An 11,095-nucleotide genomic window follows, 5' to 3' on the forward strand; every position below is an offset into this window, starting at 1 on the left:
AATAGAAGAGGGACCCTGACTCCACTTTCTGCTGATTTGCCCACGGTCCCCTCCAAGCCAGGCCCAAGACCCGAAGAGGAGTGGTGGGGGCCAGGGCCAGGGTCTGCTGCCCTGCCACGGCCTCGGTACCCCTGGGGCCACACCCACACCCCTGCCCGCTGCACAGGGCTTCCTCCCTCTCTGGGAGGAGAAAGGAGCGTGCTGTGTGGCTGAAGAGGAGGAGGCTCTCAGGCACAGAACCCCGGGGCTGTGTCTCCCGACTGGACATGAATGGGCAGCATCTCCTGTGCCCTGTCAGCCCTGGGTCCCACACTGGCCCCTTCAGGGGAAGCATTCTCGGACATCTTAGGGAAGAGGAGCCTCTGTGTCTGAGAGCGTCCCTGCTTCTCCTTGGGCCTCCAAGGAAGGACACGCGGGCAGGGGTGGGCTCTGGGGCCAGGCCCTGCAAGCACATCCAGTGACCAGGCGCCTCCAAGGGCCGCCAGTGCCCGCAGGGGCCCTGGGCGCTGAGCCTGTCCACCTCCTCCAAGGTGTCCAGAGCGGGAGGCTGCCGGCGGCGGGAGCTGCAGGGACGCTGGGCAACCTGAGCAGGAAGCAGCCGGCTGGAGTATTTCCTTTCATTAAATACCAGCCCGGCTCCCCGCCCCGGGAGGAGGCAGGTCACAGGCGGTCCCCAGGCCTCACTGCTTCAGGAATGTACGCCATGTAGGGGGAGCTGCTGGTGCTGTCACCGGGAGGGAGACAGAAGCTGGCATGGCCGAGACGGGCGTCCTCTCCCATCTGGCAGAAAAGTCCTTCTTGCAAGGCAGGGATGGAGCCAGCTGGGCTTCCTTTGAAAAGGAGACAGATGACATTTCAATCTTGCGTGGGGTCTGGAGGCCTCACCCCCACCCCCGCCGCCCTCTCTGAACGCCCGCCTGTGAGGTTCGGGGCGCGGCTCCCCCGGGGAGGGCTCCCTGTCACCTGTTCCTCCCATTTGCAAGCTCGCCGGAGGGGCCGTGGGTGGCAGCGGGCGCGGCAGATCCGGCGTGTGGGCGCCTGACTGCTCCTGCCTGGCTGCGGTGCTGCCCTTGGTTACCAAACAGCCTGCGCGGGGGCCGGTTTGCAGGAAGCCCTCAGAGAGTTCCCACCCAAATCCTCCTTTATGTTAAATCTGTGACGCTCAAGTCTGCAAAACGCACCCTGATCCCCCAGCCTGAGCAGCGAAAACGCTGTGGGGGAGGGAGCTCTGCTTCATGCTGGACGGGTGGAGGGAGCCGGGGTGGGGCAGCTCCTGGTGGTCCCTGCTGGCTAGCTCTGGCCGAGACACCGTTACTGGGTCTGGGAAATGGGTGCCCTGGGCCCCCTGCGTGGGGTGTCAGAGGGCAGCGGGACAGGCAGCAGGAGAGGAGTCTATGGCTGGAACCAGGCAGGTGGCACCCAGCGCCAGCTGGGCAGGCCCTTGGGTGGCATGAAAGCTGCCGGGTGCCAGGGTGTCAAGCACCCCCCGGACAGGGCTTAGACTCCATGAGATCAGGGTTGAAAGTTGACTCTGGCAAGTCCTCACCTGCAGTGATGCCAGCCTTGCAGGAGCCATGGGGGGGCAAGGGGAAGGCACAGGTGCCCTTGGTGCCCACAGGAAGCGCAGGGAGCTCTGGAGTAGGCAGGGGTCAGGGGCAGACCAGGCGCCACAGGGCGGGAGCAGTCGGAAGCCATGACCTAGATTTGGGGCTGCCTCCTGGGTAGGGGGTAGGTGCCGGCCGGAGGAACCCAGCAAGAGGCAGCATGGGGGCCCCTGCCCAGCCCATTTGTGCAGATGGCTGGGGGCACTGGGCGTGGAGCTTCTCCAAGGCCCACAGAGGTTCTTCTCTCTAAGGAGAACGGCAGGAAGGCCGAGGCCCAGGCAGGCAGGGAGAAAGGGCACAGGAGCTCAGGTGAACCACCTGGCCGGAACTTAGGGGGCTGCCGCGCAGCAAACGGCATCCAGATTTCAGAAAGAAAGGGGGCGGGGGTAGGAGGAAGCCAGCTGGTTCCCTGGAGCAAGCCGATGCAGGCATTCGCCAGCTCCTGAGGGGCCGGATGGGACTCGAGTGGGATCAAGCGTTTGCCTCTAGTGCGCGGAGGGAGGGGCTGGGGTCCGCCCAGATCTTTCTAGGAGTTACTGCCTGAAGCGGACATTTCTCTTCCTGGTAGGAGGGAGCGTGGTGTCCACTATCCTGGGCGCTGCAGTGTCCTTGACCCTGAACCTGCTTCTCCTGTCCCTACCTCTCACTCTGGGCTCACATGCTGCCTCCTCCTGGAAGCCCTCCTGAACTGGCCCAGACCAAATTCTCTGAGGATCTCCTTCGAGGCTGCGGTTGCTGTCGGTAATCACTGTGAGGGGTGGGGCTGTGTGGGTCTCAGTTTCCCCAGGCCAAGGCTGTTCCCCCATGAGGTCATGAAGACCCTGGTGCCTCACACCAGGTATGTGAAGCTGCTCACCAACCACCTTGACCAGCTGAGCAGCTGCAAGCAACAGAGGGGTGAATGAAAGCTGGGCTTTGGGCCACAGTCCAGGGGGGAGACATGCTGGTCATGTCCTGGGCCCTGGGCTGAGCTCAGGATGGGGTCCCCTGGAGCTGCTAGAGCCATCGATCTGAGGCTGATGTGGGGTAGGCCTCCGTGGACCTCCAGGGATCCCCAAGAGCAGAGGGGCTCTTCCAGGCAGCCCAGCCAGCAGACAGGTCTGGGCACTGTGGGCTCCCTGGGGCTTCTGAGAGGCTGGCCTGGGAGGGTGGAGGGGCCTTGGCCCCGTGGGGGGTGCCTACGCTTCGGGACAGCTGCTTGGGGCCTGAAATCAAGATGCACGAGGCTGGAACTTCATTTAACCTCAGCCAAGACTGAGGTGGGCAGGACGCTGGAAAGCCGAGGCTGTGCTGGCCGCCCCCTGTGAGGGCTGTGTCCCGTCCGGGCTGGAGGTCACTGAGAACAGTCTCTCCGACCCCAGGGAGGTTCCCAAGTTTGGGGTGAATTCCTTCTCCCGCCCAAGTTTCTTAGTGACCTTGACAAGTGGCTCAAACAGCTGGTTCTCCAGCCGCAGCCGGAGGAAGAAGTGCTCTCAGCCATGGGACAGGGACGGGGACCCCACTCCCTGACCTCCAGCCAGGAGCCCTCAGGCCCCGGTGAGGCCACGTGCACAGCGCACGCTCTGTGGCCTCGGCTGGGTGGTGACCTGGGTCTGGGTGGGAACCTTGCGTCTCAGGCCATGTGGGTTAAATTCAGGGGATCTCAGCCTGTTTTGGAAAATCAGAACCGTATTTTCTCTGCCGGAACGTCTAGTGTTTTAGCCTGGACTGGGAAAGCTCGTCTGGGTGGACGCTGTTTCTCCCCAGGGGATTCGATTTTCCCGGAACGCCAGCAGGAGTCAGCGGAAGGTGGGTTGGGGGCTGGAAGGGAAGCAGAGCCCGGGGGGCAGGGCTGCGGGGATGCGTGCCCGGCTCTGTGCAGGGCTGTGGGTCCTGAGCTCCTCTCTCAGCCCATCTGGCTGCTCCTCTCCCGAAGACCAGAGCTGGGCACAGCAGGTGGGTTTCACAGGTGTGGGCTCTCACCTGGACACATGTCCCAGCTTGCCGGATGGCGGGGGCTGCTCCTGGCCCGGCAGGAAGGACGATCATGTGGTCTCCGTGAATGGGGAGGGGGGCTGCTGATGCCTCCATTCGGGGGGTGCCTGGAAAAGCCCCCGGGCCCCTGGCCCCTGTGGCTGTTTAAAGTCTGTGAAATCCGAATCCGCAGCTGCCCGGGGTCACCTCCGGGAAAAAATGCTGGTGTGAGGGGCCAGATACAGGTGAAGCCTTGTATCTGGCAGTGTCCTTGTATCTGGGAGTGTCCACTCAAGGATCAGCCTGTCAGGGTCAGGCCCGGGGGTCCCCAAGGCTGAGGGACGTTCAGGGCCGAAGCCAGGAGAGTCCCAGGTGGACGTGTGGGCGGTACGTGTCCCTGTTCAGCTCCCCAGGCCAGACCCCCTCCCTGGCTTTGCAGGTCTGGGGGTGCTGCCCCTCCAATTCAGTGGGGTGGGGCCCTGCCTCAGTGCCCCCGGGGCATAGCAGCTATGAGGACCTGGCTGGAGTGCTGAGGGCCCCCAGGCCTGGGGCCCAGGTGGCTTGGAGAGGCCTCCTCAGCTCGGCGTTAACTATGGGGTTGGTGGCTTCAGAGCCCTGGAGCGGAGAGCCTGGCTGCAGAGCTGTGGCAGTGCCATGCGGCTGCCCAAGTAAAGTGCCACGAGCCAGGTGGTTTAGAAAGCAAACCTGTCCTCCCACGGCTCTGGAGGCCACAGGTCTGAGATCTAGGCTTGGGTAGGGCTGCGCTCCTGGCAAAGGCTCCAGGGGACCCTTCCCGCCTCTTCCAGCCCCTGGTGGCTCCAGGCGTACCCTGGGGGACCCTTCCCGCCTCTTCCAGCCCCTGGTGGCTCCAGGCGTACCCTGGGGGACCCTTCCCGCCTCTTCCAGCCCCTGGTGGCTCCAGGCGTACCCTGGGGGACCCTTCCCGCCTCTTCCAGCCCCTGGTGGCTCCAGGCGTACCCTGGGGGACCCTTCCCGCTTCTTCCAGCCCCTGGTGGCTCCAGGCGTACCCTGGCCTGTGGCCTCATCTCTCCACCCTCCGCCCCGGCTTCTCACGGCCATCTCTTCTGCATGTCTGTCTCTTCCTCTGCTCCTGTGAGGACACCCGTCGCTGGATTTAGGCCCCACCCAGATAACCCAGGATCATCTCACTTCAAGATCTTTTGATCAATGTGCAAAGACCCCACTTCCCAACCAGGCCAGTCACTGGTTCCCAGGGTCAGCTGTGGAGACGTCTTTCGGGGTGTGAAGCTCAGGTTCTCAGTGCCTGCCCTGCACCACTGTCTCCTCCAGCAGACTCTGGGTGTCCACGGAAGGGCTGACAGCTGCCCCTGACCCATGGGGGGGCCCAGCTCTGACACCTGAGCTTCTGAATCACTCGTTTAGTTCTTCAAGAACATTTTTTCCTCCCAGGCACCGTGGGCCTTTCCAGAGCACCCCAGGGGTGGGGTCGTGGAGTGCTGCCTGGGCTGCTGCCCTGCTGTCCTGGCAGATGCTGGCGCCTCCAGGAGTCCTCGCCAGTGAGCCATGTGGTGGAGAGTCCCTTGCCCTGGGGGCCCTGTCATCTGGGCATAGTTCACAGTCACCTGGAGCTGGAGATGTGATGGGAGGGAGGCCCAGCCCCCAGCACGTGCCCTGCCCCCGTTCTGGGCTCCCTGAGGCTTCACTGAATCCTTGGAGGGAAGAGAGGCTGGATTCCTGGTGGTGACCTGAGGACTCACACAGGTAAATCAAGCAAGACTGTGGGAGCCTGCACCCCTACACCTGTGCACCTGGTGCAACCCCACACCTGAACAACCCCATGCTTATGCAACCTCACACCTGTACAACCCCACACCTGTGCACCTGGTGCAACCCCACACCTGAACAACCCCATGCTTGTGCAACCTCACACCTGTACAACCCCACACCTGTACCCCTGTACAACCCCACACCTGTACAACCCCACACCTGTACACCTGTGCAACCTCACACCTGTACCCCTGTACAACCCCACACCTGTACAACCCCACACCTGTACAACCCCACACTGTACACCTGTGCAACCTCATACCTGTACCCCTGTACAACCCCACACCTGTACAACCCCACACCTGTACACCTGTGCAACCTCACACCTGTACCCCTGTACAACCCCACACCTGTACAACCCCACACCTGTACCACCCCACACCTGTGCAACCTCACATCTGTGCACCTGTACAACCCCACACCTGTACAACCCCACACCTGTACACCTGTACAACCTCACACCTGTACCCCTGTACACCCCAACACCTGTGCAACCTCACACCTGTGCACCTGTACAACCCCACACCTGTGCAACCCCACACCTGTGCAACCCCACACCTGTGCAACCTCACACCTGTACACCTGTACAACCCCACACCTGTGCAACCTCACACCTGTACACCTGTACAACCCCACACCTGTGCAACCTCACACCTGTACACCTGTGCAACCCCACACCTGTACAACCCCACACCTGTGCAATCCCACACCTGTACAACCCCACACCTGTGCAACCTCACACCTGTACACCTGTACAACCCCACACCTGTGCAACCTCACACCTGTACACCTGTGCAACCCCACACCTGTACAACCCCACACCTGTGCAATCCCACACCTGTACAACCCCACACCTGTACAACCCCACACCTGTGCAACCTCACACCTGTACACCTGTGCAATCCCACACCTGTACAACCCCACACCTGTACAACCTCACACCTGTGCACCTGTACCTCACACCTGTGCACCTGTACAACCCACACCTGTATAACCCCATATCTGTACAGCCCCACACCTGTACACCTGTACAACCCCACACCTGTGCAATCGTACACCTGTACAACCCCACACCTGTACAACCCCATATCTGTACAACCCCATATCTGTACAACCCCAAACCTGTGCAACCTCACACCTGTACCCCTGTACAACCCCACACCTGTGCAACCCCACACCTGTACAACCCCACACCTGTACAACCCCATATCTGTACAGCCCCACACCTGTACAACCCCATATCTGTACAGCCCCACACCTGTGCACCTGTACAACCCACACCTGTACAACCCTGCAACTGTACAACCCCACACCTGTACACCTGTACAACCCCACACCTGTACAATCCCACACCTGTGCAACACCACATCTGTGCAACCCCACTCCCACATGAAGACCCAAAAGAACCTGGACACATGCTGTCCAGAGCGTGGGTAGTGACAGCAGCCCCCACTGGAAGCAGCCCTGATGTCAGTCCCTAGATGAAGGGACACACGGACGTGGCTCATCCACACAGCGGAACGTGAGCCAGGAAAGGGGTAGGCCCCAGCACCACCAGTGCAGGGGCGGACCCGACACAGGCTGAGCAGAAGCAGCCAGGCATGAGAGGCCACCTGCCATTCCATCTGCAGAAATACCTGGGAAAGGGAGGTCCGCAGGCGCGGAAGGTAGGTGCAGGGACGGCCGAGGGGCGAGGGGTTCCCTTCGGGATGAAATTGCCCTGGAACGAGATGGACGGGGGTGGGGGGTGGGCATGGCCTGGAGATCGTGCGCTCCACCAGAAATCACGGCACCACGTGCTGGGAGCAGCTGATTCTATGCTTGGTGGCTCGCACCTCAATACAGAATGGAAAGATTCACAGCAGCTGAGATGACGCACACTCGGGCTGACTTGGCTGGGCCGCTGGCACCGCGTCGCTTAAAGGCAAGCCTGACCTTTCCCCAGAAGCCTCAAGGCCCCAGTGGCCTCCGCTGCCAGGGCCGTGTCCTGGGGCAGTGTTCATCCAGGGCACGGGGCAGGCCTGAAGTGCAGACGTTTCCTCTGCCAAGCAGTGAACGCAGGCTCAGCCCTCCCTGGCCAGGGGCAGCTCTAAGTTTGGAAAAACGAAAGTCCTGTGGCAGGGTGGGCCCGTTGGGTGAGATCCCGGAGCCAGGGCTGGGCCAAGGTTTGGGTGGAGGGACCTCGGGCCTTCCCTGCAGCCAGCATGGTGCAATGGGGGGATCTGGGGGCACAGGAAGCTATAGTGGCCCCAGGAGAGGTCCCCAGCCTCCAGCACGGGCTGTGTGCTGGGGACATCCTGGGATCCCCGTGGAGTGGCCCTGTCCGGGGACTGAGCTGTAAATGGGCAAGTGTGCAGGACCCAGAGACCCCGCATTCACAGGGCCGGGCCCCACCTGCCGCCACAGGCCCCACGTGGCCGTCGTCCACACCCACGCCCGCACGTAGCATGCAGCCCACAGCCCCACACCAGGCAGAGCATCCAGGCTTTGTGGAAAGTGGCCTGCACGTGACCCACTGTGGCCCTGGGAAGGGCTGGGTGGCTGCTGGTTGCTTTCCTGGGAAAAGCCCAGAGTCCCCCATGCCCTGTGTCCCTCCGATGGCAGCGCCTGGACGTGGCACAGGGGGACGCCCTGGAGAGTCCTCTGCATGTGGCCTCTCTCTCTGTCCTCTGCAGGGGTGCCAGGCCTCATGAGCCAGAGCCCCTCAGAGGCGGAATCTGCCCTGGGCTAAGCTTGGTCCCGCAGTGTTCGTAGGGGACTGTGACCCCACAGGCTGCTGTCCTTGGACGAGGAGGCAGGGGCTTTAGCAGTCACAGAGGGACCAGCCCAGGGGCCCCTCAGGAGTCTAGCAGGCTCTTCCCCTGAGGTTGCCCACTGTCCTGGCCTGAGACCCCCTGCTGGCCTGTGTGGACCCCCTGGGCATGAAGCACAGGGGCAGTGGGTGGTACTGACGGAGGTGCCGCTGGAACATTCCGCCCTGGCTCGCGCCGGCTCTGCTCATGCGGCGAGGCCCTCGGGAGCTCCATTTCCTGACAGCGCTCGGTCCTGAGGGTTCCTGCCCCTTCAGAACCATCAACGGGTGCTCTGTGGTTAGGAAAAAGAAAACAAAACCCAAACCTGTTATTTTTCCCGGGGTGAACATGCCCCACAAGGAGGCCCGACTGGTTTCCCAGCTTCACCCACGTCTCGGCACGGTGGGCACAGGAGCCACCAGCAAGCCGGCCCGGCCCCACCCCGCTCCTGGGCCTGGGTCGATATTGATTCGGGGAAGGCGGCACCAGCCCGCCCATGGTGGAGGGAGGGTGTGGGGCGCCCCACAGGGCTGCCCAGAGAGGCCCCTGGAGCTGGGGATCACAGAGACGGGCAGAGGCCAAGGATGGGGAGGAGATGGGGGAGCGAGAAGAGATGGGGGCGGGGAGCCGTGGCTCAGGCCTGTAGTCCCAGTTACTTGATCTCGAGAGTTCAAGACCCAGCCTGGGCAACGTGACAAGACCCCATCTCTACAAAAAATACAAAAATTAGCTGGGTGTGGTGGTGTGTCTCTGTGGTCCCAGCTACTCAGGAGGCTGAGGTAGGAGGATCTCTGGAGCCCAGGAGGTGGAGGCTGCAGTGAGCCGAGATCACACCACCGCACTACAGCGTGGGTGACAGGGTGAGACCCTATCTCAAGAAAGAAAAAGAGAGAGAGATGGGGGAAGAAGGGATGGGGGGTAGACATGGAGGAGGGGACACAGGGGGAAGAGACGGGGGTGTTCCTGGAGAGGCCCCGGTTCACCTGGCCCAGGCAGCTCTCTCCACAGCATCCTGAACCCAGGGACTCGTCAGTTCTTCTTGTTTACCTCTTAAGACGGAGAGCTCCTTCCCCGTGCAGGCGTCCTGTGCTGGGTGGGCAGCTTGGAGTGTGGCAAAGCGTCTCTGATTCCTTCTTCCTACGAGGGTGCCCCCGAGGGTCCAGGGCGACAGAGCCCCTCGCCGTGTCGGGGCAGGTGTGAAGGCGACCGGTCTGGGCAGCAGCGTCTGTGGTCCCGTCCAGCCATGCCCGCACGGCCGGCGAGGGAGGTGGGTGTGAAGAAGTGAGTGAAGGGATGAGCATTGTGGGCGCAGGAGGACTCTGCAGTCTCTGTCCCGAGAGCGGGGAGCCACCCTGCCACCCCGCCGCTCCTGCTTGGCAGGTTTCCTTCCAGCCTCCCTGGTGGCCGAGCGGAGCGTTTTAAAAACACACGGGAGTGCGTCCAGGCAGCACTGCACTTATGCCTCCAGGTGACGGGTGACACAAATCCATCCTCAGGGTTTCCTGCCTTCATTTTCGCTTCAGAGCAAGGCCCTGCTGTGGGGTTCATGCAGAAACACCTCCCTCCAGGACTCTGTGGGCAGAGGCTCCTGCTGGCAGAATTTTCTGTGGACAAAGGGACCAGCCTGGCTAGCAGGGCGAAGCCCCGTCTCTACTAAAAATACAAAAAATCAGCCCGGTGTGGTGGTGCGCGCCTGTAGTCCCAGCTGCTTGGGAGGCTGAGGCAGGAGAATCGCTTGAACCCGGGAGGCGGAGGTTGCGGTGAGCCGAGATCGCGCCATTGCCCTCCAGCCTGGAGACAGAGCGAGACTCTGTCTCAAAAATAAATAAAATTAAAAAAAATAAAATAAATAAAAGCTCACCCAAACCAAGTCCTTGACAAAAAGACATTTGTAAAAGTTACTTTCCAGCTGCCAGCAAATCAGGGGGTAAAAGGGAGTTTCCATTTTTCTTGACCGTGTGCTGGTTTTGCTTTTCGGAAACGGTGTGGGAGGGGGCCGGGGGTGCTGGGGGTCTGCGCCGTGCTCCGCCGTCCACCGCAAGCTGGCCCCCCGCCTCCATCCCTGTCAGGACTGGGGTGAGGGTGTTGGTCCACGGGCATCCTGGGGCAGATGGGGCTTTAGAGAGCTTTGGGTGGAGCTCCAGAGACTGGACACATGGGGTGGAATTAGAGTGATGAGGGCTGAACCCTCCCCTGTGTTCACCACTCATCCCCCAGCCCCCAGCTCCAGGGAGGGCTCCATCTCCGGGCAGCTGAGGTGGCCTCTCAGGACCGAAGGGACGCTGGGCCTTGGATGGGTCTTGGGACCAGTCCTGTCAGCCGGTGGACGGCCCCCGTGCTCTCTGCAGCCACCTCCCAGATGGAGACCTGGAGCCTTGCAGGGGAGCTGGCCACCTCGTCCGCCCTCTCCACGGGAACCAACCCCAAGCTTGCTCCACATTCCAGATGGGGCGTCGGGTTCCCCGAGGCTCTGTGACCGTGGGACGGGACAACATGGAGACCTCCCAGAGCAGGATATGGGGGGCAAGGAGCGGGGGAAGCCCTCAGTTAGGGTGGCCTGCAAGTCCAATCCCTCTTCCAGGTGGTGACAGCCCTTGGTCCTGGGGGCCTGAAGGACAGGCCCTGTGGCAGACTCGCCTAGTCATTCCCCCCAGGCCTCAGGACACCTCAGGGGTCCTCGTGCCTCTTGAGAGCAGATCTGCAAAAGTATGTATTTTGGGCTGGGGGCTCAGCCAAGGGAGGCTGGGGGAGGCATTTCCCAGGTGGGAGCTCTGGTCTCCCCACCCCGAACACCAGACATGGGCAGTGTTTGGTGAACACCAAAAAAGGGGTCGCCGTGGGGGACTCTCTGCTCTGATGGATGTGAGTCACCGGGGCACACAGGGGGAGCCATGGGTGGTGGCTGGGCCTTGGTCTGGCCAGATGGGTCGTGTCTCC

At 62.1% G+C, this 11,095-nt stretch overlaps 1 protein-coding gene across 3 annotated transcripts; it reads left to right on the forward strand.

The window, feature by feature from the left end:
• The first annotated feature begins 2,506 nt into the window (after positions 1-2,506).
• LOC118151035 (uncharacterized) lies at positions 2,507-10,017 on the forward strand. 3 transcript variants are annotated; one of them, XR_013524501.1, is made up of 3 exons: positions 2,507-3,392; positions 4,989-7,033; positions 7,148-10,017. XR_013524501.1 is itself a non-coding variant. In XM_078344217.1 (2 exons), exon 1 carries the CDS (start codon positions 5,377-5,379, stop codon positions 6,358-6,360), a length of 984 nt encoding a protein of 327 aa, XP_078200343.1. In that variant the 5' UTR covers positions 2,507-5,376; the 3' UTR covers positions 6,361-7,033; positions 7,148-10,017. The 3 variants fall into 3 exon arrangements, 2 of the variants coding, with proteins under 2 accessions (XP_078200343.1, XP_078200344.1); XM_078344217.1 differs by having other exon boundaries at positions 2,507-7,033; XM_078344218.1 differs by having other exon boundaries at positions 2,507-7,033; positions 7,212-10,017.
• Positions 10,018-11,095: the final 1,078 nt, after the last annotated feature.

This window comes from Callithrix jacchus, chromosome 12 (assembly GCF_049354715.1).
Source record: "Callithrix jacchus isolate 240 chromosome 12, calJac240_pri, whole genome shotgun sequence".
NCBI lineage: Eukaryota > Metazoa > Chordata > Mammalia > Primates > Cebidae > Callithrix > Callithrix jacchus.

Excerpts from the sequence above, each read along its gene's own strand:
- LOC118151035 (XM_078344217.1), top strand. The coding sequence starts at position 5,377 with ATGCTTATGCAACCTCACACCTGTACAACCCCACACCTGTGCACCTGG.